This window comes from Labrus bergylta, chromosome 14 (assembly GCF_963930695.1).
Source record: "Labrus bergylta chromosome 14, fLabBer1.1, whole genome shotgun sequence".
NCBI lineage: Eukaryota > Metazoa > Chordata > Actinopteri > Labriformes > Labridae > Labrus > Labrus bergylta.
The window spans coordinates 13,737,073-13,764,697 of NC_089208.1; the positions used below are offsets into that span (position 1 = coordinate 13,737,073).

At 41.3% G+C, this 27,625-nt stretch overlaps 2 protein-coding genes across 3 annotated transcripts in view; one reads left to right on the forward strand and one right to left on the reverse strand.

Moving 5' to 3' along the window:
• Window positions 1-150: 150 nt before the first annotated feature.
• LOC109996820 (phosphatidylinositol-binding clathrin assembly protein-like) lies at window positions 151-26,851 on the reverse strand. Of its 2 annotated transcripts, XM_020651120.3 has the most exons (19): window positions 26,151-26,851; window positions 19,051-19,193; window positions 17,391-17,466; window positions 16,835-16,937; window positions 15,829-15,922; window positions 15,602-15,713; window positions 15,081-15,187; window positions 13,763-13,804; window positions 11,851-11,936; window positions 9,950-10,052; window positions 9,241-9,374; window positions 8,864-8,961; window positions 8,469-8,582; window positions 8,331-8,358; window positions 7,999-8,140; window positions 6,279-6,302; window positions 5,683-5,739; window positions 5,429-5,548; window positions 151-3,757 (listed from the first exon to the last, which is right to left on the reverse strand). In XM_020651120.3, exons 1-19 carry the CDS (start codon window positions 26,278-26,280, stop codon window positions 3,743-3,745), a joined length of 1,728 nt encoding a protein of 575 aa, XP_020506776.1. In that variant the 5' UTR covers window positions 26,281-26,851; the 3' UTR covers window positions 151-3,742. The 2 variants fall into 2 exon arrangements, with proteins under 2 accessions (XP_020506776.1, XP_020506777.1); XM_020651121.3 differs by lacking the exon at window positions 13,763-13,804.
• The window catches only part of LOC109996824 (ras-related protein Rab-39B), a 31,845-nt gene continuing 13,948 nt past the window's right edge, over window positions 9,729-27,625 (forward strand). Inside the window, exons 1-2 of the mRNA XM_020651128.3 lie at window positions 9,729-9,819; window positions 9,962-10,058. The gene's annotated coding sequence lies outside the window, so the exon portion shown is untranslated. The remainder of the gene's footprint in view (window positions 9,820-9,961; window positions 10,059-27,625) is intronic.

A 27,625-nucleotide genomic window follows, 5' to 3' on the forward strand; every position in this document is an offset into this window, starting at 1 on the left:
AACCTGGTGAATTCCTTTAGCTCAAACTACAAAGTGACAAAGTTGTCTGAAGAGGCTTTAAGAAAATCCAACCCCAGACTCAATACTGCAAGTTATAGTCGCCCTGAAGCTTTTTTGCTGTCTCTTACATTTATCTGGCAGGAGAAATGCAAAACAAAGGACTTGTTTATTCATTATAATGAAACTATATGCTACAAAAAAGGATACAGAGAGTGAGACAATTCAATAATAAATAGTGATAGACATTATACCCAACTGTACTTACACAGATGGGTTACCTGGCTTTCTTACCAAATTGTCTCAAATAAAATTGAACGTTCTCCCAAGTCTGGTTTCAGGAAACCAGTTGGTGCTTTGAAAGTTGACTGAGAAAAACTAAGTTGGGTATATGACGACAGACAGGACAAGACTGGGCAAACACATTAAAAACATCACCATATGGACCAGACCAAACACTTATACAGTACTTTGACTTTCAATCACAACCTTTCATGATGCTGCTGGCATAGTATGAAAAAGGAGCAAGCATTCAAACATGTATTGAAAATAGCAACGCTTTAATAAAGAGCGATTTTACAAGACTGCAATGTCTAGCTAGCTATGTGATAACTGGCATTGACATCCATGGTGTTTTACAAAGATGCGGTTATGGTAACTGGGTTTGAAGTTTGATGGGTTACTTACAAGTTGCATTTCTGCATGCGAGGCAGCCTTCAAACAGTTACAGACCCCACATTGTAAAACAGTTGATTATGAATGTCAATGAACGCTCATGTCAAGACTTAAGTAAAAAATCTCATGGAGAAATTTCCTTATTTTCCCAACACACCGGTAAGTGAGAGTTCACACAATGGTCATGCTTTTACCGGGCACACAAGCCAATAAAAAGACGACACTTAATCATGCAAAAAAATACAGTTTCTTTGTCTTGAAACAAAAAAGAAAGAAATATCCTTTTGAGTTCTGATATCATCCATCCATAGTGACCTTGAATAAGAAGAAGCTGCGCTTTGATGATGACTTTGGTGCAAAAAAATGTTCCTGTTTCGAAGAGGACAGACCCTGTCCTGTCCACTCCCTTGATGAAGACACTCTTGGTATAGACCAGTTGTGATAGTTAACCCTTGACACCCCCTGAACCCCACCCACTTCCTCCTCCAGGTGGACACAAACCTTACAAACATCAACCCACCCACCCATCCCTGGATGATGACACCTTCAAAATACAACCATTCAAACACAGATACAGCAATTAATTGTCCCACATACAGTACGTCTTCCAATGGGGCTTCGATCACTTTACAGAGAGCACGACTAAAAACACATGAACGGCATTACCTATATACAGAGGACACAGTAACAGTCAGAGGTTGGCCCAGGATGGATCAAGCTTTGTCGTGGGAGTGAAGTGCACAATGAAAAGAGCATTCAGCTGACGGAGAAAGACAAACCACTGGAAAGACGAGTAATGGGAGTAGAGTGGAACGACAACTTTCCAATTGAGATATCCAAATGTCAGCTGGAATCTCATTGAGAAAACCCCTGGAGAACATCTGCCTTCTCGCTCTGCTGGTAGTGGAGTCGAAGCTGCAGGGAGGTTATTTTCGTAGCCAACAGTTGCAGCTCAAGGGTTCATGACAAAACACCATAGAGATGCAGTTCTCAGACTTTGTCATCTCCATCAGGTGCTGCTACTCTTTGAGATTCCAGGTCGGAAAAAACATTGGGCCTTTTTGTTGGGTTCTTCAGCAGATGAGTGATCCTGGAGCCACCTAATAAGATGTTGGGTTACAGACTGAGACAAGATCGCAACAACACTCAATGCTGTTATTTCACGCTACTGACTCACTAGAGACCTTCAGTCTCTAACTGAGGAACATGACCCTGTTTATCTATATGGGAAGGCAACTGACACAAACACACTTACAGTACATGTACATAGAACAGACACAATCAATAGAAAACAACTTCATCCCAAATTAATTATTGCCCCTTTTGACTGTACATCCCAGCAATGATTTAAGGTTTTTTGTGCAGCAGAGCGTTGTCCCCTTCTTCGAAGGTTGTGCTATATATTTAGATAAATCATCTGTCTGTAGGTCTAACTTGACCTTGGATCTGCCAGAAAAGATACATTAACATTGAACGTCTCATTAAAGCCTCCTGTTTCTGGCTGTCTGAATTCATCTGTATGTCGTCACAGGTTTTTACTGGGGGCGTGATCGACGAGACATTATCCTTCATTGCTTTCCAACAGTCTGGTCCTCTTTGACTCCTCCCCCTGACCTTGAACTGTCCTTTCCACAATTTAAACACTGCATTAACTAACCCCTCTCTTTGTTAGCAATGTTCCGTCCTCTCAAGTGGAGGTGAGGCATATGCTCCAGGAATTACCTTTATCCAGTTTTTTCTGGAGCGTAAAGAATGACACTGGAGACTCATTTTGGACCTGGCAACTGCTCAGGATTGGGAGGACATCATATAGTTTGAAATCTGACCATTTCTGGTCACCTCTATATCTGGCTCTCAGTGCATTTTCACTAATTTTAGAGCTGTACAAATACAGCAAAACAGGAGTTAAAACTGGTTAAAAAAAAAACGCAAAAAAATTCAAACGATTTCTGTGCAGAAACCAGATGTTAGCAGACAAAAAGTAAATCTCTAAAGCCAGAAACAGCTTCTAAACAGACTACACATGGGTGGAAAAGACAATAATGAGATTGTATGGTATTGCACAGCTATGTCGGAGCGAAACAAAAAATACAAGATACACAGAGTGTACATCACATCCCAAAGAATTAAGCCTAAGAAGTTTGGTTGCATCCTAATGCGATGCCTGGGTCTGGCTCAGTGCTTTCATTATTTAGTTCCAGTGCAGTAACACATTGGTACCTGGAAACACACTTATGACATCAGGTACCAAAGAACATACAGGACATACTCTACATGGCCACGTCCATCACCACACACAGACACACACAAACGGTCGCTCCAAGCTCGGTCCTTGATGTAAAGTTGGCAATTTAGAACAAATGGAGCTCATAAAAAGGCTCAAACGGTAACGTTGATGCAGCCTCTTGAAATGTAGAAAAAGGGAAATACACACACAGTCAAATCAATTACTTCTGACATCAGGTGATGAATGACACTTAACAAGGGGGGGGACCAATCTCAACAAGATGCTAAAATCACCTACACAGACACACCCTTGGCAAAGTTCACATTGAGTAAAGTGCCAGCAAACAATTCAATCAGAGAAAGAGATGCGTTCTCCCGAGTTTGATTCAGTTGTGGGTTGGAGAGGAACGTGGGAAAGTTCTTTACAGAGGGGAATTATACACAAGGATGAGGTCAGGAAGTGGGAATCTGCACTTCCGTAAGAGCTTTCAGTCGTAGCGTCATCACGAGTCGTAAACGCAGTTTGAATTGGCAAATCAAACGAGGATGAGTGGGATTGATGCGGAGCCTCTGGTGCCCTGGCATTACAGATTCTGAGACTGAGTGATCAGTAGCCACATGGAGAGAGGAGAGGAGATTAGAGGGTGAGGCGACATGGAAACAGGCATCAGCATTTCTTCTCTTGTCCCTCCTCTGGTCCTCTCCTTCTTCCTCTCCCCTCCCCCTTTTTCCTCTCTGTCCTCTTCCTTCTTCCTCTGGCACTGGATTTGGTTCTGAGTTTGTTTTCTTTCTCTTTCTCTCTCTTTTTTCTTGCGGCTTTGCTGCCATGGTTACCACATCATCCCTACATGAAGTGCATCTGCAGATGATGGGAGGGAGAGAAAGGAGAGTGATTTAGTTCAACAAAACACCTCATCGAGTGTTCAGGCATCTATTGACAAGCAAATTACCTGCCGCAGTGCTAAGAAAAACAGCTTCTCAGAATTCTGAGGGCTCAGTAAGCAATTATATTTCGGTTATGTTTGGAATAATTGGTCAAAGTACACTTGTTTGTTCTCCTGACAGTCTTGTAGCCAGGCCAATTGATGATTAAGTACAACACTAAAGCCGCCGAGAAAAACTGCTTTTTCGCACACTTGTTGGTCAATTTTGAAATTGTCTGGCAACATGATTCACCTCTTTTCTTAAAGGGTACACAGCTTGAACGCTACTTAAATCAGTCATTAACAGCAGCTTCCAGTGAGGGCGTCGTTTATTTCAAACCAGATGGAGCATACATACAGTTTTTAGGCTGTCTCATTACAACTACTCTCAAGCTGAACTTTCCTAAGCATGACAGAAAGAGCAGCTCGTTTCACCTCATCTGCTATTAAATGTCTACCGGTACTTAACATGTCTGCATTTATTAAGAGATAATCTTTATTTTCCTGTTAGGTACGTTTTTTTTTCTTAGTATGAGTGCAAGTTTTAACTAGATTGTATTCCTTTGCCAGCCATTTCAAATCGAAGTGTACATCTTGTCGTACGCTGGGATGTTCCTGGGATAACCCCTTTCATGATAATGTCATGGATGTTGGGTCACTATTACCGTGATGTTTGACCTTCTGAACAGAACAAGCTTATCGGTTCATCTTCTGGTCTAAGTCGCGCAAGTGAGTCATTTGGAAATATCCCTCATAGGCATTCTGAGATATATTGCCTTCACATGAACGACATGGGAACAAAAGTTGGTGAAGTGTTTTCAAGGAAGTGATTTTAAAGTAAGTTAAAAAGTTTAAAGTTTAAAGTTTAACCATCATTCTTTAAAGGGGCTATATGTAACTTTTTACATGTATAAATCGTTTTTATTGCCCATTAATAAGCGAACGGTTAACTGATGTGAAAAAGTAGATGTTCACTGTGTATCTGTGTTGCTTGTATAAAGCTCCCCGAAAGCTCCAGGAAGTGACATTTTATACATGTTCTCAACGTCCTCCTCACTCCGCTCCGCTTACAGAGATCAACAGCACAAACTCATCACACACTCCCGGTCTTCACCTCCACAGCCAGAGGCCGTCTTCCACACACTTCTATCCACTCTAAGAGCTCTCAAAGGCGGACAAACTCATCACACACTCCTGCTCTCAGCCACTGCCTGCAGAGACTGTCGTTTGTAGGTTGGAGAATGAATACAGACACACAGACTCCTTCACAGACTTTCACATGTGTATGAACACTTATCTCCTCTGTAAACATTATGCCGCTAAATATCCAGTGTTTCGCGGCCGATGATGATGCTCGTTTGTGTACGTACGAGGTTACTGGTGCAGTTCGCCTAACGACCATGCGGTATCACTACAAACGCAGTATTTTTGAAAGTTACATATAGCCCCTTTAAGGTAACACTTTCCATACTTTATTTCATCCTATTTGTCATTAGGACCTATTTAAAGTATTTAAGCTAAGCTACCTAAAATGTAAAACTATCATTTTTTAAAGTGTTTGGCATATGCACTTATACTTGTACCATCTTTGTGTGTCTGTGTGTTACCTGTGTGCCTGGGATGGGTCCAAAGGGATTGGTGGGTCTCAGGACAGGCTGGTTGTACATGACAGGCTGAGGGGGCATCATGGGAACTCCCCCCATCTGATGACTCATCTGAGGAGGGAGCTGCTCCAGAAGGCAGGTGAGTGCACATGAAGGGTAAAGAGGACAATGAGGACAGGAAGAAAAACAATGTACATGTAAAGACGGAGAAAGCTCTGAAGATTTCACTGATGAAATGAAATGATGCTTATCTTTACCATTCCGTACACAGGCACTTGAGGTGTCGTCATAGGAAAAGCCACTGGTGCTGGAGCCTGCAAGAGAAAAACAATAAGGCCACTTACCGATCTAAATGTTGAGGACAGAGATTAGATCGTCTTACTCGCCAAAAAAATGTTTGCTCTTAAATGTATTTATTTTACATTTATTTTAATGCAACATCTAACAGACAAATAAAGTCAGTTGATTGGCAGTCTAAAACACACAGGGAGGAAACAACAATGCTGAACTAGCAAGAAAAGAATACAAACCCCCTTCCCCAGATAATTCAGGTGTCATTCACTACAAAAAGCAGCCAGAGGCAGACATGTATTGTTAATGACCAGTCCAAGAATTTCTATTTAATAGATACTTTAATACCAGTTTTAGGACACATGGGTATAGCAGTAGCTTCCTCACCAATACACTTTGGCTTCTGGTCACAGATAACTGTGCAGTATGAGCTAGTATCTGTTATCAACTCAATAACTACATTACAAAACACAAAATAGATAATTCTTTGAGGATGTTGGGTTGAAATCGGATGAAAAGAGATGACTTACGGCAGCATGAAGTAATGAAAAAAGGTACTCACATAGCCAGTATAGATCATCCCATTCTGTGGAGAGATACAAAAAAAAAAAGAGTAACAACATTAAATTCCACTCCAAGTCCTTTTCTCCCCAGAGCACTGAAGATAAACCTGATCTTTTCCTTTTCCTCATGCTCTAATCGTTTCTATTCACGTCGTGAAACCTGCTTTTCTGAGCCATTAGCAGCATTAATGAGCAGTTCAAGTCGAGAGGTCAATCAGGTCAAAATTCAAAGATGAAAACGGATCGAATGGAAGAGACGTGTAGATAATTAGAGCTGAGCACTAAGGGCAGATGAATACTTTGGAGGTCCTTGAAAAGCCCTGAAGGCAGCAGAAAGTTATTTACATTTGATGAGCTGCAAGAGAGATCGTATCACTGGGAGAAGCTGACCTAATCGACTTAATCATAGACGAAACCAAATTAGTACATAAAACATATTTCAGAGAATTTTGCCGCAGGAGTGCAAGCAGGCTTCTTTTGACATGGCCACATATACAGACTGTATCATGTATAAAATATAAAACCTGATGTCATGTGTACAGTTACTGTATCTGCAGTCATTTTACACTGCCAGTATGCCCCGAAGTTTCGCTAATTTCCCTCTCTCCTTTGAATTTTCTGATTTTTTTTATGTTTATATTAGGCGAGGCAAGTTTATGTATATAGCACATTCAACAAGGCAATTCAAAGTGCTTCACACAAGACATAAAAAAAAAAGCATCATGACAAAGAGACACAGAAACAGAATCATTCACATTTAATAATCACTAAAACAATCAATTAATAATCACAGATATTATAAACTGAATGTCTTGTGGATTTTTTCAAAGATGCGTCATGTAAAGATGATGTGTGCTTCAAGATACTATACGAGTGATTTACCAATTCATATGATATAAGTTGATTAAACAAGTTGATATAATAAGAGGTGTACTTTAAACTGTTATCTGTAAAAGTGTTATCAGCTCCAGACTTAAAATTTAGGCTTTGACAATTCTAAGAGTTTATTAATCTTACCTTGTACAGTCTGATATTGATATTGATGGTATTTTCAGTAACTAACAGCATGTTAGACCTCAACTCAGCTACATCTTTTTGTTTTACAACAGCAAGGATAGGATACACGTGCTAAAGCAGTGCACGTTGCATCAAAGTAGGATCAAACAGTAGCCCAAAATTGAGACTATAAAAATATTCTTAATTTGAAAGAAGTCAGGTAAAAAGCCTGTCCTGATAGGATATTAAGAATGTGGCATTTTTTCTGAATGTAGCTTTTTTTTTCTGTTAAAGACATGTGGGATATGTCTACATTATCCGAGTTTTAAAAGCACTATTTTGACACAAATACAGCTCAACCTGAACATGTGGCTCAATTAGGATCTTAATCCAGTGTTGAATATGTCAGCACTTTTCAACACTGGCCTCTTGCCTGTTTACGATCAGCTTTGGCTCTCCAACGGAATATTAGTGGAGTTTTAGTAAACAGTTTAGTAGGATTATTGTCTTTCTCCAGATAAGGGCCAGGAACAGATTATTCTGTGCATGCAATCATAGTCACTTTCTCAAATAAGAAGTCTTGTCTGGTCTTAGTGAACCTGTGTATGTGGACTTTTGGTGTACATGCATATACTGCAGTGCCTCATGTGACCCTGACCAACTCTGACCCAACGAGAAGAACCTGCCTAAAAGGTGATGATGTGCATGTAGCATTTAACCTACCATCTGCTGGACGGGCATGGGTGCAGGTGCCATGGGATGAGTGGTGTGAGTCCAGTTGGTGCTGGTGCACATAGTCTTTGACTGCCAACCACTTCCCCCTGTGGGCTTCTTTTCTACTAGCTGACTCCACTGTAGCTCCGGCCTGAGGCACAAATATAACATATAACACACACACATCCACACACATTACGTGCACAAAACAGATTATGCAAAAAAAAAAAAAAGGGAAAATAAATAATGAATCATGAAGAGTTTTAGAACAGTGATCAAACTGGGTAGACAGCTGAGTCATATGCTTCAGGGTAATTATTTGATGCAAGGAAAGCACTCACTTTTTAGCTGGCCCTCCAAACTGAAGGTCTGAGAGGAAAAAAAGACATGAAATATCAGCTTAAGGAGACGGCACTATGAAGAGAAACAACAGGAAAGACAGAAAAATGGAAAAGTGGACTGAGAATCTGAATACTCACTGCCAACCAGGTTGGCTAATGAAGAGTCCAAATCATTATGCAGCATTTTCCCAGAGTGCAAATGGGCTCCGGGGCTGTGAATTTGAGCATGCGGGGCCGGCTTTAGCAGATCACCTGACGTCCAGAGGTTACCATGGTAACATAAAATGTGAAAAGAGGGGAAGTGAGTCAAGAGCACGAAACATCGGGCATCACTGTCACAGCCTATCCAGCCCTCACCAATGTGTGTATATGAGTGAGTGGGCAATCATTTGCATGCTTCACTGTATGTTTGCATTATAGTGTGTGTGTGTGTGTGTGTGTGTGCGTGTGCGTGTGTGCGTGTGTGTGCGTGCGTGCGTGTGTGCGTGTGTGTGCGTGTGTGTGCGTGTGTGTGCGTGTGCGCACAGGCCTACCTCCCCAGGCATTGTTATTGTTGGGCACAGTGTGTGTGGTCTGGATGGGGGTGAAGTTAGGCTGCAGGGTGAACAGCTCACTGGTCAGGTTTGGCACGCTGCAGGAAGGAAATGAATAGAGATTTTGTTGCACACTTCATTTCTATGTGAGCAGAAACGGCTGTACACCAAATGTAATTTACAACGACAGCCGTACAAAGGGCCCTGTTGTCAGAGAGCTGGCGAGAAGGCATAAAATGAAAGAACAAACAGGAGGCTAGTAGTTTGCAGACAAAACAGGAAACAATACCTTACTTAAAGAGTTGGGGAAAGGCTTTCTGCACCACAGAGGACTTTTCCTTTGTTGCATTCTTCTACGTTAGAAATGTAAGACTCACTGGTTGTGGACGGGAACAATCGGTGAGTTGGAGAAGAGATCTGTGGCCCCTCCACTGCTGTTGGCACTGCCCACTGATTGGGTGCTGGGTGACGCATTGGGTGTTTGGATGTCAATAACCTTGTGACCATCCTCCTGATTGAAAGCATTGATAGAATGATATTGTATTTACATGGTATGTATAAAACCCTGCAGCACATATGGATAATGCTGACTTTTCAAAAAATAACAAAAGAAAACACAGCTGAAATCTAACTGAAGTCATGTAACCAGCATAAACATTTTGTACTCTGTGCTCTTTCAAGAAATCTGATTGTTCTGGATGCTAATTTAAATAAGAAAACCACAGCAGAGCTTCTTCAGACAGTGACTTCATTTTCATTCCCTTTGCAGCTCTGTAAGCTACAGGCCAGCAGCCAGAGACAGACTTTATATTGCACTGTATTGCAGGATTAATCCAAAGTCCATCCATCCTAAACAACAGCGGCGAGGTCAAAAAGGCTCGACTTACAACTATAGTCCACAGTTCACAGTAGCTCAAGTCTTTTTACCGTCTGATCCACATTTAACAGCAAAACCGGTATGAGAAAACAACATAAAATGACAGTGTGGTTTCATTCGGTGGAGGATAGTTGGTGTGTAGTATAGCTGGCAAAAGCTATCTGTGTGTATATGCTGTGGTCTTTAAATTGTTTTTGCACACGTCTCACCTTGTGTTGCAGCAGTCTGTTGTCGTCCGTCTTGTCGTCCATACGGCTGAGAGAGATCCCAGTGCTGGAGAGAGAGGATACAGCGCTGGACAAGGTGCTGGATCTGAAGGTGAGATACAAAACGCAGACACATACTTACACATAACACGACATATTTTTGAAGAGCGTGCGAGATTTAACACAATGTTGAATTTGGCTTCTTTTTGGTTTTGGCTCACCAAGTCACACTTTAAAGTCTTTAGTAACTTTATTTACATTAGGCTAAGAACCTACAGCCGTGCTAGCAGCTTTTTTGACGACACCTGTCACTGAATTAAAGGTCAGAAAATATTTTAAAGGAATCATCCCACAGTTGTTGATATCAGATTTCATAGTTGATTAACTTCATCTATATATGTTACATTCTCCAAAGCAACATCTCTAGCATGGCGAATCAGTTTACAGCAGAAGAAGACGTTCTAGAAATGCTAGCAGCAGTAATGGGAGTATTAATCTCCATTGGGAAATTCTGGGTTTACACACTGCTAGTAAGAGTTCCGCTCATAACACACATACACACGTGCACTAACGGTACCTATAGACGTGCATTGATGCTATTCACAGCAAAGGGGCTGCAGACAGGGGGCGCCCCTGAGCTGCTCAGGGTCTGGTGCCTTGCTCAAAGGCCCATCGCTAGTACTCGTGAACTGACAACTCTCAAACACCAGACCAATTTCCATACTTTAGTCTGTACCAGGCGACTCTTTGCTGTCCAACTCAAGTATCTACCTACTGAGTGACTGCCGCCACCTACTGACTTTGAGCATTACATGACTTGTCCTCTAGGGGAATGAGGTTACAGTTGTCAGTTATATTTGGTATAACTCAGGATGAACTGCAATAACTTCTTGGACAGATTTTTTAACTCTATCAATTTTCCCTTGAATAACATCAGCTTTAAAATTTCCTCTAGCGTCAATTGTACTTTATGTTGGCACACTAACATGCTAATTTAAAACAACCAAATGTACCTGTGCATCATCAGCATATTAGCATTTTCATCGTAGGTATGTAAGCATTCTGATGCTGGCATTTAGATGAATGCCCACACAGCAGTAGTACCCGTGAAAGAAACAGTATTAGTAGATGTAGTAGACTTTATTACAACTACAACTGCTGATTCTTCTCAGTGTTGTTGCATGGAGAAAAAAATTGCAAAAAAAAAAGTGTAATAAAGGTTGTTAGAGCAGCAAGCAAGAGAAGTATAGCAGGAGAAGTAGTTTTTATTTGGAGTAGATGTTAAGTGTTCTTGCTTTTACAAAGAAACAGTTGTTACTTTGGTGTACAAGAGATTCTTGAGGTTGCAGCACAGGAAGTAGTCATGGAGATACTAGTGGTAGAAGTACCAGTAGTGGTTTTAATAGACTCTGCGTGTTGTTGCTTTGCCAAAAAAAAAAAAAGCAGTAGCTACATTCATGTAGAAGTATTAGCAGTGGCAGTAGTAACAGACTGAAAGTGTTGTTTCTTTGTAACAGACATAGCAACAGGAAGCAGTAGTTGTATTAGTAGTAGGACAAAAAGAAGTAGTGGTTGTAGTTATAGTAGTGGTAGTGGTATCAGTAGTAATTGGCTGGTGTCCCATAACAGATTAGCGCTCTATAGCCTCATTTCCACGTCAGCTATGTAATAGTGTGACATCATAGCAGCCCAACACAGTGTAGCCAGCTATTAATGAAGTTAAAGGCACAGTAAATATGGGATCCTTTAAGGATGGATTGGTACCCTTGGCACCCCAACAGAAGGGTACCAAAAAAGTAGGATGGTATGGATCCCTTATTTTGATACCATTCCCAACTTTTGATGGTGGAAATGCCAATAAATGTATACTGAACCGAACCGGAGCGCTTATGTAGTGATTGTACCTGCTGGCAGCAGAGAGGTCCTTTAGCTTCCTGCCCTCCAGAGAGGCTAAATGCTGCTCCAGAGCCTCCAGGAGAGAGTTGGGAGCCTGAGGGAGGGGGCGGGGGTGGGTGGGGGGGGGGGGTGGGGGGGTAAGGGGAACGATAGAGTAACATTAGAACCACATCCAAGAGGACAAAGGGGAGCACACCTCTTTCTCTCCATTCATCTCATCACCTCCTCATTCATCACATTCACTCAACAATCACACAACCACAAAGCAGCAGCGGATTTAAGACATCATCCTCAGATTGATTTTCTACTCTACGACAGCTCTTGGTTCTTTTTTTTTAAATTTTTTTTTGCATTTGGTGGTTTGGTTAACCAGCATGCACACATTATCAGCCTTGGATCATGCAAGCGAGTCCACAGAGGGACTAAAAAGGTCAGGACAGAGCAGAGCATTGTCACTGCAGGGCTCCAGAGTAAAAAAAAAAAACACAATCAATACATCTCTGACACATCTAACAAACCCATGCAGAGGCCAGCAGTGCACTAACGCTCTTATAAACACACACACTTCCACACGCAAACACTAAAAGAAAATCACAGTGTAAAAAAACAAAGAGTTAACTTGTGGATTCCTTGTTTGGTTTGCTGTTAATTTCACTGTATTTATGTTTCATTTGTTACACTTTGGAAAATGAGTTTGATCCCAACTGGAAGCCAAGGAAGTTAACTCGCTGAAATGTAAAAATCTGGTGAGAAACCAGGTATACACATTGAGCAGCTGGCCAGCACTCTTTACTGGAAAACAAAAAAAAGGATGGATGGGTTCATTTGGGCAACATGTGATACCACGGTTTTCATCTAGAGCCTTACATTTCCACACCGAAAAAATCAATGCAAACACAACAAGCAAAGAAAAGATTTCTCATATACTTATTTTAAGGGGGAAAGACAGTACAATGCGAATTCTGGATATCCTTCTTCAGAGAAATCTAGAATATGCTAAAAGTTTAAAGTAAAACAGACACATATCTAGAGCTCAGTAAAGGCATGGGTCACTATGTGGTTGAATAAGGGCATATAAGGTCTTCATAAGCACTACAAATGTGAGTTTGATTGGAAAAGGTCAGCCCTTTTCAGTTTGTCACCTGATTAGTCACTTTGTAAACATCCAATATTGTGTCCAATGAAGAGGATAATTTACATGTGGGGCCTTTTAGCTCGTTGTGCAGTACTTATGATGGCATTATGTACTCCTATCCAAGTCATATTTGCAGAAACCTACTTAATAAAAACCATTCGCTGCTCTCCCCACAGCTAATGCAAAGGGACTTAATCTTTTCAGGAAAATAATTTGAACACTGCTTATGTGGGCAAAAACCTATTTGATTTAAAAGCTGTGCTTGACTGATTTTAATGAGAAGTCTTCATTTGACTAACAAGCCTCAATATTTACACTGAAATGCCAAAAGAAAAACTGCGGGGAAAAAATTGTAAGCCCCGGTCAATGAAATCTAAAATATAAAGATATCCAAAAAGAGTCAAATAACTTTCTTTTTAAGCAACATTAAATCTGCTTTTAAAAGACTAGCCTGTTTGAAATTTGCTCTTTAATTTGAGAAAAAAAAAGTGAAAATCCTGCACTATTGCTTATAATTGTTTAAAAGTGGTTTAAGTTTTTTGTAAGTCTCCATTTACAGCTTCTTTTCTATACTCGACTGCTCAGACAGAAAAGGAGAAAAAGTGAACGAGTTAAGGAGTGTGAAGAAGAAAGGAGGAGGACGGGGCAGCTGCAGTGTGGGCAGGTCTGTAGGGTGAGTAGGGAACGGGAGCGTTTAGAATGAAGCATTATGGGATTGACTTGACGACTTCAATAGTGGTTGACTGTCTGGTTGATTGACTGATTGAGATGAGATGTGGACTGACCTGTGTGAGATCGGGGCTGTCGCCCTGATCTATCCCAACTCGCTGTGTCACAAAAAAAGGAGGGAGGGATAAGGGGGAGGGAGGAGGGAGGCAAAATAAAAATAAACCAAATGTAATAACAAAACCAGGAGTAAACCAACAGAGTAAAAAAAAGGAAGAGGCATGTGAAGGAGGAAGAGGAGAAGGAGGAGGAGGAGGAGGAGGAGGGAGAAAGAAGAATCAAACCCAAGCATTCATTACTTCATGCAGTGGCTGGAAGAAAAGCAAATCAAAGACAACAGAGGAGGAAGGGAGGAGGATGCATGCATACAAACACCTATATATTTATACATTATATGTACACACACACACACTTAAAGGTACACACACACACTGAGATCTGGTTTTGAAATGGATGCTGAGCACATCGACTGATCGAACAGGCAGGGCAGAGAGGGCAGACAGCAGGTCACATGACTGTGAGGTAAGAAACATCCAAAAGGAAGACACTCAACTAATGTTGACTTTGAACAGAGGACAGGGGAGGGACACAGATGACACACAAACAGACAAACACACATTTTGTTAGACAGGTAAAATGAATGGGTCCTTAAAGTCAACGTTAGTCTGTTTTTTTTTTTTTTTTCTTTGGATCGAGCGGCTGAACCCCAAACCTTCTTCCAAATGGGAACTAAACCAAGCAGAGAGAAAGCCTTTGAAGGTGGGCACGGGAGAGAGCTACAAAGTCTGCAGAGGATAAAACTGTTTTTATTCACTTCTGAGCCTAGCAAGGACTTCAACTGTTAAATGGTTAACAGCCATTTTTAAGAAAAGAGAGGAAAAACAATAAAAAAAGAGGAGACAGAGATAGAAAAAGAGCTTGCTTGAGCATGCAGTGCAGGCATGTGAACAGGCAGCACGCGAGGGGTCCCTCAACTTGAAGCTCTACATGAGTGGCTCTCTGATAGGCTAAGACTCAGCCATTAATCACTGTCTTGGAGTAACCCAGGTCAGGGCAAGAGAAGGACAGAAACAGTAGAAAATCTAGAGGTGAAAGAAAAGACTTGGAGGATTAAGGAGAAGTAGCCCCTGGATGCTGATCTACGATCAGTTTTAGGATTTGAAAATATCAACCGTATATCAGATCCTGGGGGTTCAAAGACTTCTGGAGCAAATCTCAACAGGTTGAAGAGGGATGTAAACTTAAAATTCTTCTGAGAATCAGGAAGGGAATAATCAGAGAACATGGAGGTATAAACAGGGGAGGAGGCTGTCGAGATTCGCTCCAGACAGAATTCTCCGGTGGTGTTCAGCTGTGTGCAGGACAAACGGACGTTACCTCTGCCACTTTGAGAAACTCCGACAGTTTGGTCATCCTGTTGAGGAAAGTCTTGTAGATCTCCAAAGCTTCTTTGCACTGGTTCTTCTTCATGTCAAAGTATTTTTCTGCGAATCAGAAGACGAACAGTTTAAGATTGAAAGATGCATCTTAACACCTGGTCAGGATTCATTTTAGCCCCCTGAGGTGCTAGATAATAATGTCTTGATAATTTTGTTGAGGCCTGGTTACTTTATAACCACAGCTGAGCCAATAGAAATCAGGTCAGTAAGGTAATGAATCATTTAATTAACTTTTCAGAGTTGTCATACGGTCAGTTCCCAGTCCCTGATTCCTCCCTGGCTTAACAATAGATGGAAGAAACAGTGATCTTTACAGTCTTTAATTGGACTCTGAGAGACAGTTGGAGGAGGAAATTGATTTCCCCTTAACGCAGGATTGAGTGGAGTCGCACTGCATAAATACTAGAACGCACTCCACTGAGATTGACTTGGATCTGCTGTATTGTGTGTCTGATTTACCCAGCATGTTGATCACTCCTTCGTTGTAAGCAGCAAACAGCCGTATGGAGTCTTTAAACAGCAACATGAAAGCTGTGTTTATCACGCCATTGGTCAGCTCGTTGGAGTTTGGCTAAAAAAAAAAGAAAAAAAAAAAGAAATGGAAGAGAGAAGGAAACATAGTTAATACAGTCATTGCTTGGTTTATTTATTTTTTTATATCCTGTGTCTTTAAGTGAGATGTTTACCTGAAAGTCCAGCAGTGCATCCAGCTGGTTCTGGATGGTAGGCAGAGTCTTAATCAGCTTCTCTTTGTTCATGGTGCGCATCACACCATCAGCCCTGGTTACAAGCAACAAATACATGCGCACACAACACACACACACACACACACACACACACACACACACACACACACACACACACACAGATATAGATTAACCCCAGATATAGACTCTTAGTGTGGATTAGCAAAACAACATTTTTATTGAAGACATTTTATTGAAGTCTGTGCTCATAACAAAAGATAAAGAAAGTCCAAAGCATTTAAGCAAAAAAGCATCTTTTGTTTTCAGACTCTTTTTGGTATGACCACTCACGCATGATGGCTTATGTTGAATGCTAATCATTCTGCATGATGACATTCCTGGGTCACTTCACTGCTTTCGTGATACTGTATCAATACATCAAGCATTTGGCCTTCGTGTTGAGTCATAGACTTTTTCCTGTATAGGCCGATGTTGAACTACATTTACAAAGACTGCCTTCAAAGTAGAAATCTCTAAGGCTTTGCTTTGGTTTTCTTTCACCGTCTGCATTGCACTAAGCAGATTTAGAAAAAGTGATGTGTAGGGGACGTTTTGTCTTCATATGACGTTTTTGACGCTGTTGTCTTTAACCTTTCTTTATTTGCTCGTCCATGGTAACTGTTTAATGTCATCTTAGAAGATATAAGAGGAAACAGTCCCTCTAACCCCTCTTACTCTGTCTGGGTTATGGGTGAGCTGGGTGATGGACGCCTCTTACAGAATGAACACCTAACATAAAATGCTGAAATTGCAAAGGGCTTCTATCTGTGGAACATAGGCTCATCAGCTTCTGTTCACTCACTCGGCATGTGATATTGACTATACAGACAACTGTTTACCTGTAAATCTTCATGATTATAACTTTGGTGTATTTTTGGGTGCAGAAGTCCCATGATCCCTTCAAAAGTGTGACATGTATGTCAGTAGTGTGTGCTGAGTATGTTACCCTCTCTTCATCTTGGTGAAGTCCACTGCTGCTAGTCTGTATGACATGGCTTTTTCATTCAGGTAGCGGCTGTAGCGTCTGATGAAAGTTGACATGTTGTAACCTGGGAGGGGATGGGGGGGGGGGGGGGGGGGGCACAGAGGGAGTTCTGCAGTTAAAGACTGATCACGGCGGCCTTATTGGAAATCAGGTTAAGACACCATAATCCGTTTCATATGAAATGGTCTAACTTCTCCTTGAACAATCTGCTTTTCTTCTACGTGTCAAACCGGCCCTTGCACCATCTTACTTTAAGAGAAAGGTATTCATTCATTTTCACCTTTAAAATACATATTTTGTTACAAAGTCGTGGAGAATATGTTCAGCAGCCTTGTGTGTCAAACAAAAGGCTCATTTGTCTCGAGGGCTTGACGTGTAGCCGTAGCTTTCCTTTGAAATAGGCTCTGAAATGGGCTTATTGATAGCGTTACAGCGCCTGGGAGAGTCCGACATAAAGTCATTTTGTTAGACGTACAGCTCTGCTGAGTTCACAAACGGCCAAATGGCATTAAATCACCTTGTAGTGCAGCCTTATCTAGAAAGTTGTTGAGGTTGAAGAGTGTGTTTCTGGAGGCAAGGTACTGCATCAATCTCTGATGAAAGGAGAACAGAAGAAAGAGTTAGTGACGTAACTGATGTTCTTCTCTGAAATCATCAAGTCATGTCCACACAAACACAACGGCAGAGTGAAGCAAACACAAAACAGTCCCTTAAAACTTTCAGTAGCTGCAACCGCCGGGCGTGTGAACACATTTTGTGTGTCGTTCCCTGGACCCGCTCTGTCTTTTGTAAAGGTGCTTTTAATGTTTTTCTTCCTCCCAAACTTAAGTCGATTATTTAACTGGCATGAAAGACTATAAAAACAGGATTCTCATCTCTTAATATGAAATCTTATTGGTTTACAGTTCAATATATTCCAGTATTCCCAGTGGTGTGTAAGAAAATCCTGTCCCTCCTCTCGTGACAAAAAGTTTTCTATATTGAATACTTAAAGAGGGTCAGGGTGCCCTTTGTAATCACTGCCACAGCCTCTCTTTCTAGTCCCAGACGCTCGTCATTTCACATGTTTGATGTTCGGCTTGTTGCTCTTGTAGTGTTAGTCGTGTAGTGAGCTGATATGTCACCCTGGGGTACATCAAAATGTCAGCAGGACACTTCATCACTTCTTGATGGACACATGGAAGATAGAGCCTCAAAGACGCTCGCTGCAAGAGTTGGTTAGGCATTTCTACAACCTGGCGAGCGAAATGTCAAGCGATCAAAAACTGGAAAACAAGCAGATTAGCAAACTTCCACTGCAGTCTCTCTCTCTCTCTCTCTCTCTCTCTCTTTCAGGATCAGGGAGTAATAAATCGTGCAGAAAACGTTTTTCCATCATCCTTTCTGTTCAGTCTGTTGGAATTGTTCAAATGCTACAGTCATAGTTAATCAATGATCACTTTAAATAGAACAAGGTTGCAATAAAAGATCATTACCTTATCTGTGAATTGTTTTCCAATTGTTCTCTTTGTTGTCTGTATTGTCAACCAAAACCCAAAGATATTCAACAGACCCAAAGACATAACCGATGAATCATCTGATGTAATAAGGTAGATCAATGAGTGTGTGACCTTTGGGCTCGATGTAGGACTTAAACATTTGATAGATCTCTTTGTTTGTATTGGACATCTATTCTATCCATCGATTCATCTAAAATTCATGAATCATTATCGAGCTTATCCTTATTATTATTACTATTATCATTATCCTGCTTAGCAATGTTCCTCCTCCTCAAGCTAGAAATCTGCAGCGTACCTGTGTTACACCGTACCTGCTGGACAAAAGGATCCAGGCAAAGATGGTTAATGAGACTTCAAAAAGAGAGCGAGACGAACCCAGTGATACATGAAGAGCTGCGATTCTACATCATATCTTGATTCATAACAGAAGAGTTTCTTGTCCTTTCAGAGTTTTCAGGCAGGTGGGGAACACAATCAAAAGTTTATGTTTTTTATGCCATTGTTTAGACGTGAACATGTTTCAAATGATATCCTCTTGTGCCAAACAGCAAAGCAGGTGGGAGATTGTGTTAGACATGTTTCTTATAATAATATCACAAACTCCTTCCTTGTTATTTAAGGGATTCTAAAAGTAATCATCGTTGCCCTCTTTGTGTGAATGTGTGGTTTTCAGCTCACCTCGTTGCCATACATCATGAGGTGGTGTGTGGTGATTAGCGCTTTGAAAACCACTATCCAGCTGTTGCTCGCTGTGCGCTCAAGCAGCGTGTCTGCCAGGTGGGGGATGCTGACGTTCAGCTCATTGGTGCAGTGGATCAGGTCTGGAGGAAACAAAACAAAAAACCATTCAGAGTAGACCTCAAGGGATAAATAACAAGTAGAACAAAGACAAGACCAAAGTAAAGGGTTTGGCAAAACAAGAGGGCTTGCACATTTAAATCTAACCCTGCTGGTACAATTACTCCCAGTCACGCTGAATGAAAGCAATAGCCATAGACTGAATTTATAATTTACAGCCTTGGAGAGCTTACAGAGAGAATTATTATAAATCAATGCATGAATAACCCTCCATGAATGCAGACGCATCGACTGGTGAATTCATTTTGGCTCACTCGATATCAGCACACAAATCAATGAACAAATGATTATTTAATAACGGAGACTGTATAGACGGATGGATCTGAACCACAGCCACTGTATCACTAAATCAATTTGGTGGCTGTAATTCAACAGCGCCACCTAGCTACCGCGCCAAAATGCCAGCAAACATTAAAAAGAAAAAAGGATGGAAAGCTACGTAATGAGGTCAAATTATATTCCAACACAATCCACTCAGCTGTGAATCATTTCAAAGGTCAAATTATTCACAATCAATCAGCGCTCTCTTCTTGTTTCTTTGTGAGCAATGATGGACTTCACTGGAGTTGACCCCATCGTTTAGATTCTGAGACTTCAGTTCAGTGGCTTCCTTCAGTGCTAATTGTCTGTTCAAGGCAAATGTGGAACACATCTGAAAAGTGCTCCGGCTGCTGTGTGTCAGATTCAAAGGTCTACCAAATAAAAATAAGCAAAGGTAACCAAGGAGCTTATTCTGAGGATTTTCAAACGGTATGCACAAAGCATAGAAAACTAGGTCATAATAAGTGATCTCTAATTCAACCGTGATCATGCACTTAAGAGCGGGACAGATTACTGGAACTATAGCCTTAACTCTTCCAAGGATTTCTCTGCTTTTAGATCAAAATGTGAAGTATGTTCGGCATCTGTTTAATCTCATAGATTTACTGACAAAAGAAAGAGCTCAGCTTTAAATGTCGGAGACGTGTGCATCATATACAGAACGTTCTGTAAATCCACGATGAACTGCTTTTCTGACACGATGACTTTGTTCTCTTAATATGACCTTGGATGTTTCTCGGCTGTTCCATACATGTAAACCGTAAAGTAGTGTTGAAGAACTCAAAATCGGTCTTTGTCTCCAGACCGGCCTCAAGACCACTTTTTGAAGGTCTCTGTCTCATCTTGGAATTGAAAGCATTTTTACTCTGTCTTGTCTCACTGTCTCAGACTGGGTGGACTCCGGATTTTAAATCAAGACTGGTCAAGACCACCACTGAAAGACTTTTATTTTCCGTCATTATTGTGCTTAAAAGGGACAAAGCCTCTTTCTAGAAGAACAAATAATTCCAACTCATTTGTAGTTTGATTTTTCTCCCCCAGTTACAGCCAACCTTCCTGGGGTTACAGTCTAAGTGAGTGACATTCCTGCTGCAGGAACGCCCTGCCTTGGTCTTGGTCTTGACTTGGTCTTGGTCTTGTCTCAGTCTCAGAGAACTCTGGTCTCGGGTATGTCTTGGTCTCGGTTAGTGTGGGCTTGAATACAACACCATAAAGCGCAACTAATTTCTTCAAAAGTACAGGCCAACATTAATAAAGGCAACGTTCTCAAACACTCTTAAGTTCTCACTAGTATTTTAAAACAAATCCTACAGATGTCGTACAGTAAACACAGAACCCAGTCAGGATCATAATTTTGGCTAATACAAATATTAACCACATTTAGTTAAAGAAAATATCGTACAGAGTAAGAGAATAACAAAGACAGAAGGAATAGATCTAAACTATGATCAGGTGAGGTGAAAAATTTGCCAATATATGAAATCATCTCATCTCAAAACTCCAATATCAAGACAAGAAACAGTTCAAACTGGATGTTTACAGCAGTGCATACGCATAGAGATTAAGAAGGCATCGGGCATCATTAATTCAAAAACCAACTGAGATAGTCTTTGCACTCAGGAGTCACTGTGAGAAACATCAAGACGTTTGGTTTTTGAGGCAGATCCTTGGTCTGGTTGTACCACAGCCTTCAGAGGTTATCAGGGTTTATTTTTCCGAGTGATGTTTTCTGCGCTCGCTGAAACGCTGGATACCAAAGAGTCCCAGCTGATATAGAGGTTAAGTGTTTAATGCATGTAAAAGGCTCCCAAAGTCCCGGCTCTTCACCGCAGCTCTTCAACTTTATTTGATCATTTTGACTGTGAAAGCCTCAGCAGCAATAGCACAGCCAATAATAACTGTGACAATATTCATTATGGTCTTTATCAAATGGACTAGCTTGTGTTCTCACCACAGAGCCTCATTCTGCTGCAGTCATAAGGGTTGCATAAAGATCTGTGTGTTTGAAATATCTAAAAAAGAAGTGTCCATAAACGTGTACAAAACAATATAAATGTCAAATCATTTCCAAACATATTGAATAAATATAAATTTAAAGCAATCAAAAGAGAACACTTCAGATGGTCAGTGTGAGAATATGTCAACCTGAGTAAAGTACGTCAACCTGGCACTACGACCCTGGCACCAACACTCTTTATTTATCTTACAGAGTAAGGATCTTTATGTTTCAAAGTCTCATACACTCTTTTCATTTCGGGACATTAATATCAAAATGGTAAAAGGAAATTGGAGCCTTCCGTAATGCTTTACACATCATTAATGGCTTGTTTTTGAATTTCCTTTTAGCTCAATAATTAATAGCACAACATTGATTCCAACTAATTAATGTCCACTGTCCAAAGTGAACACACACACACACACACACACACACACAAACACACCGGTTAAGGTGAACAGCCGAGCACAGCTCTATGCTAGATCTGTTCACATTACGTCCAGCCGGAAATCTCTAAAAATATTATTAGAAATCACTTTGGTGATGTCCTAACTTCTTTTATCTCGGGATGCTTTGACCAAAAGACTTTGAAATCTGTAAGAGACATATTCAGAAGCCCTGCTGTAGATTTATCAGGGTTTAGTGCTAATTTGCACCATGCTAGCATGCTAACACTATTTTCAACATTACCTCTGGGGAACACCTATGTCTAGAAGTGATGAATCAGCTTATTAGTTTGTCTGGAACACAAGTACACTTCTCCAAATTGTACTGGTTGTCGTTTTAAAGAGAAGCTTCTATTAAGCTCATAAAAAGCTAACTTGGTTTGTAAATTGGCCAGCTTTACATGTGAGCTGCAGTTTAGAAAATATTTGCTTTGATCTATTAGTTTAAATGTTCACTCTCATACAAAGCTAGCTATTGTTTAGTTATAGTGATATATGTGCCTGTAAATGAAACTACAAACAGAAGCCTACTTTTAAACTGTGAACTTTAAGTGTGCACTTGTGCGACTATGTTTACTTTGTCAGTTTCCTGAAAGGGCCATAAGTAATCCAGTACAAATTAAAAACAATCTCTTTATATCTATGCTGTCTCACCAGGAGAGAATAACCAATAGTTTAGTATTGTCACTCTGAGCAGGTTGTCATCGTGATATTAGCATTTAGCACAAAGCACAACTCAGGTGGAGCCTCACAGAGCAGCTAGCATAGCTTACCTTAAAACATCAAATTACATTTTGCTGATTTAAAGCAGAGAACCTGTCTGTACTTTGGTACGACTACACCTGGAAATGTTTCTGCTCTGGGTCCACCTCTATTCCTTTGGGGGATAATACATCACCTAGGATTAAATCATTGACGTGACACAGGGTAGACAGCCAAAGGATATGAAGTATCGACTGATGATTGCCAACTGGGCTTATTGATAAACTGTAGTCCACGAAGGAATTAATCTACATCAATAACACAATTAGAAATGAGAACAGCAGTAGGCAAAAACTTGTACAAAGAACTGCACTGCTGGTTTGAATAAAAATTAAGAGTTTGTCTGTAATAATGTTTGACTGGAGGGACATCGTGTCACAGATACAAAGAATTACAGAAAATCATGATGACCTGTTTATTAAAATATTATACTAACATTTAGATGTGAGGGTTTGTGTCTGTGTATTTGAACTGCCTATTAACACAACTTTATTGCATTTTTGTTCATTGACAATTCATCGACATCTTCTTTTACTTCATTTTGCCCAAAATGTGACTACCAAGGAACAGTTTGATTTTTTTCCCCCTTCAAACATCTACAGCACAAACAATTTTGCAGCAATGACACACAGCTAAATAAATCATACGCTGACTGGGCTTTCAGGGCAGAAGGTCATTTCTGGCCTGATTACTATTCTTGTGTGATGAATATGGTTTTCTATCTCCTCTACCATCTCATCGCTGCTGAATATTGCCTAGTGAAAGTGAAAATCCCATTACTCTGACTATCATGCTCATCATGTGCTGTGGGGTTGTAAATAATCGACATTGGATGTTTATGTCACCGACAAGTCTGTCAAGGTTGTGACACTAAAAGGAAAGAAAATGCAGATACGCCATTGGCTGGCTAACTCTGGATAACATCAATAGCCAGCCTTTTATTTACATCATGTGCATTTGGAGAAAGGGCACACCAGTTCTTTTTTTCTTTCCGCTGTGCTTTAAAAGGATGGATCAATAAGAGGTCGAGTAAAGGAAACTAAAATGCCTGTCCAACACGTCAGTTTAGGAAAACCGATCCGGAAGAAAAGAAAAATGTAGACTATTTTCCCAGTACCCTCTATTTCATTAGGCCTATAATTTTTTGGGCAATTTTGCTGTCCACATTGATGTTTCTATTTCCTGGTGTAAGTCCTCCTCAGGGCTTTTAAACACCTTTCTATTATCTTAAAATACTCTCAGAGTCTGTCACTTTTTATGAACCTGTTTAACCAAGAGAGTGGTATATACTTGCTGTATCCACTTCCACACTACAGCTGGTCCTAAGATGAACTCAGGATCTGAAAACACTACTACTCCTGCATCCTTCATTAAATGAAAGCCTGAGAGTTGAATGTTACATCATGTCCTAGATGAAGAAGAGGAATCCTTCAACAGGACAAAGAATGTGTCTCGTATTGTGAAAGCTGTCTGTTTCTAGAAGAAGAGCTGTTACCATTAGGTTCTAGTAAAAAAAGAAAACAATCACTCACCACAACAATCTCTAACAATCAGAATAAGAAGTCAAAATGTGTCATGTAACTACCGCCAACGAAATAAACAAACCCTCTCTAAGAGAAAATCCATTGCCCTTGAGCTGGTGGTTATAAATGAACTGTATAATCCATTTGATGGATGGAAATTGTTCATGTAAATGCTCTGGTTCTATTTTCAGAATATCTTCTCTGAGCCTTGAGTTAATATTTGTGACATTTACAAGTTTTAAGAGACTCAGGCTCATGGCGGGTGCTGAAGGTGGACGACCTTCTACCGTTTAATAACTGCGGCGGCGCTGCACCCTGATAAATCTGTGGCTTCTGTATAGGGGAAATATTACACCTCTGATGTAGCCGAGCACTTGATGCTCTTTTGCTGTTTGAATTCTCAGCTTAGGATGATACGCCTTTTGGACTCAACGATTTGCTAGATTTCTTTGTGAATTAAAAATACAATCGCGGTTCGGTTTTAGCCAACATTCTGCCTATAGCAGCCAATAAGGAAAACATTAGCCTCGCAAGTGAGCACAGGAGTAATACCATTAAAAACATAACTAACATGCTTTTTGGGAAACCAGATAAGGAAATCACAGCCGCAGTAATTAGCCATTCAAGATTCTTAAATGTCTTTCTGAACCTTTCAGGCACCCTGGCCGACTCTTTTTCTGCTTTAGTGGCCTTTTTTTTCTTTTTTTTTTTAGTAGGTCAAAGTGATATAACCCTAATTTAGATGTATTGTGTCCCCGCGCGCGTCTGCACATCTTGTGAGGGAGCCCAGAATTCCCAGTGTCGCCTCTTTCTGTGGACATGACTGACTAATCCACTGCCAAACTTGCCGGCTGACTGGCTCGCTGTCCGGGCGCGTAGCTGGATGACTGATTCTACGGCTGTTTGGCAACCTGCCTCCTCTCAGACTGATTTATCCACATTTCCTCTTGATTAGCCTTCTTTCTACCCCCCCCCCCCCCCCCCCCCCTCCCCTCACCAGTCCTTTCTGTCTGTCCTTTTCTGACTGCATGTGAGAATGACTGGCAACACCATTGATTATCCACGCTCTCCATCGATCATGTCAGGCAATTATCGGGAGCCAGAAAAGCCACTTAACCTAAAAATCACCGGTAAAAAATCTACTCGTAAGGGGTTCCTCTGTCCTCCCCTGTGAACATATAGTAATTGCTGCAGTTTGCACATGTACAGGTGATTAGCGGCAGATAAAATAAAGCTGTACTCACACCAGCAATTTCTGTGCTTTAACGCCTATTTGAGCAGTGTGACTCTGACTGACAGCATGCAGTAACACATCCATTAATGATAAGAATGCACCAGAAGACATGACAGTGAACTTGAATGTGAGGTAAAAGAAAGGAGGGATAACTGTAGTTGATGCTGCACTAACACACTCTGTACTCAAGTGTCTCCGGAGGATGAATAGTGGCGTTAATAATGGATAGGCCTACACTGTAAAAGCGGCTGGATGCAATATGATTAGCCTAGCAGAGTGGCCTATTTCCCCTGAATGACGCGAACAGATAGTACCTGGCTGACTGAGCCCCCCCCTTCCCCCCCTCCCCCCCCACCCCCTCGCATTATTTCAATATTAACCGCCTGTATTAACAAGCAGCTATATTACAGAGTATGTTTTGCTGCGTAAATCACAATTGAATCTAAGGGAATGTAATGGTGTCTTAATTAAAGAGGCTGCAAACCCAACCGGGCCGGATGAGAGATGAAGAGGAGGAAAAAGAAGAGGGGGGGGGGGGGGGGGGGAAGCATAATAGATGCTGTTTATACAAGCTGTCCTTTGTGAGGATGCATGCAGGCTATCTATACAGTTACAGTGATGGTATGCTCGTAACCTACAGTCAAGGTGCTTCTTCTTGGGTCCGCTGACTTCATGCGTCGTGGCCTTGCAGACGGCTTTGCTGATGGCAGACCCGGTCATGCTGTGCTGTGCGGCGGCGATCCGGTCCGTCAATGACTGTCCCGACATGTTACTGAGGAGGAGGTGGTGGTGGTGGTGGTGGAGGAGGAGGAGGAGGAGGAGGCAGGCGGAGTGATGGCCGAGTCCGGTTGGGGGGAACCGGGGAGGTAGACGATCAAAATGTCTTTAGCGGCGGGAAGGAAGAGGAGGAGGAGGGTAGTGCCCTCTGCGAGAATCGGCCGTCTGAGCAGGAGGAGGAGGAGGAGGAGGAGGAGGAGGAGGTGCAGGTGGTGGAGGACAGCAGAGTACACCGGCGAGAATCCGGTGGGAGAATTCATGCGGCGGCCAAATAAAACATAAAGCGGTCACATCAAAGGGAACTAGTTAATATTCAGGCGGAGGCAACCGGATGAGCCAGTTTCTGTTAAATACGAAATAATTAGGCTACATGAAAAAAGCTGCAGGAAAACATGAGTGCATAATTAGAGCGTTTAAAAAAAAAAAAAAAAAAAGCAGCAAATAATATAAAGACAATGCACAGCTAGCCTAATAAATCCCTGAATTAGACGCTGCCACAGCAGGATGAGTCAGTTCCGAGGGGATGAATCCGGAATAACGATGGTAAAAAAAAAAAAAATCGAAAGACTCCCAAGTGATTATGATCAAATCTACGCAGCATCCCCCTCCGACCGAAGATTCATTTTTTTTTCAAAGACGATAAAAACCCCAGCATTGTCCTTTCCCTTTTTCTTTTTTCTTTTTTTTTCTCCGCTCTCTTCTTCGCCCGGTTTCTCCTCTGAATGTGAGCAAAGACTTTCAGCAAACACCTCTCTGATCTTCACAGCACCCCGCGCTGGTTGCATCTAACCCTAGCTACTTTGATTTTTTTTTTTTTTTTTTAATCCCCTCAGTCTTCTTTAATCTCTTTACAAAGAGGCTGTATTACTGTTGAGGTTGCCTTATAGGCTAATTCCGTTTTTTTTGTTTTGTGTGTGTGTGTGTGTGTGTGTGTGTGTGTGTGTGTTTTTTGGGGGTCGGTCAAACTTGTGTGTAAAATGGCAGTAGGTCTAGGCTTCATGAATCAGGTGACAGGGATATGAGGGCGATTGGGCTACCACTTGTCTCGGGTTTGGGGGAGGGGGGGGGGCATCTTAAAGCAGAAGGCTGCCCCCGTGGGTGGGGGTTTCGAGGCAAGGCATCAGCTGGGTCATTACCCTGATGCATGATGGGAGCTCAACAGAGAGCTGTAGGACTACTACCTTTTCGTACCTGCCGTCCAATGAAACGTCGACACATAGGGAGGATGATACAAAAATAAAGTTTTTGGTTTGCCACGTTTCTCGATTCATGTACACTGTACAGCAGGTGAATCTTTCTTTTTTTTTTCTCACCCATTTGATATTATTTAGCCTTA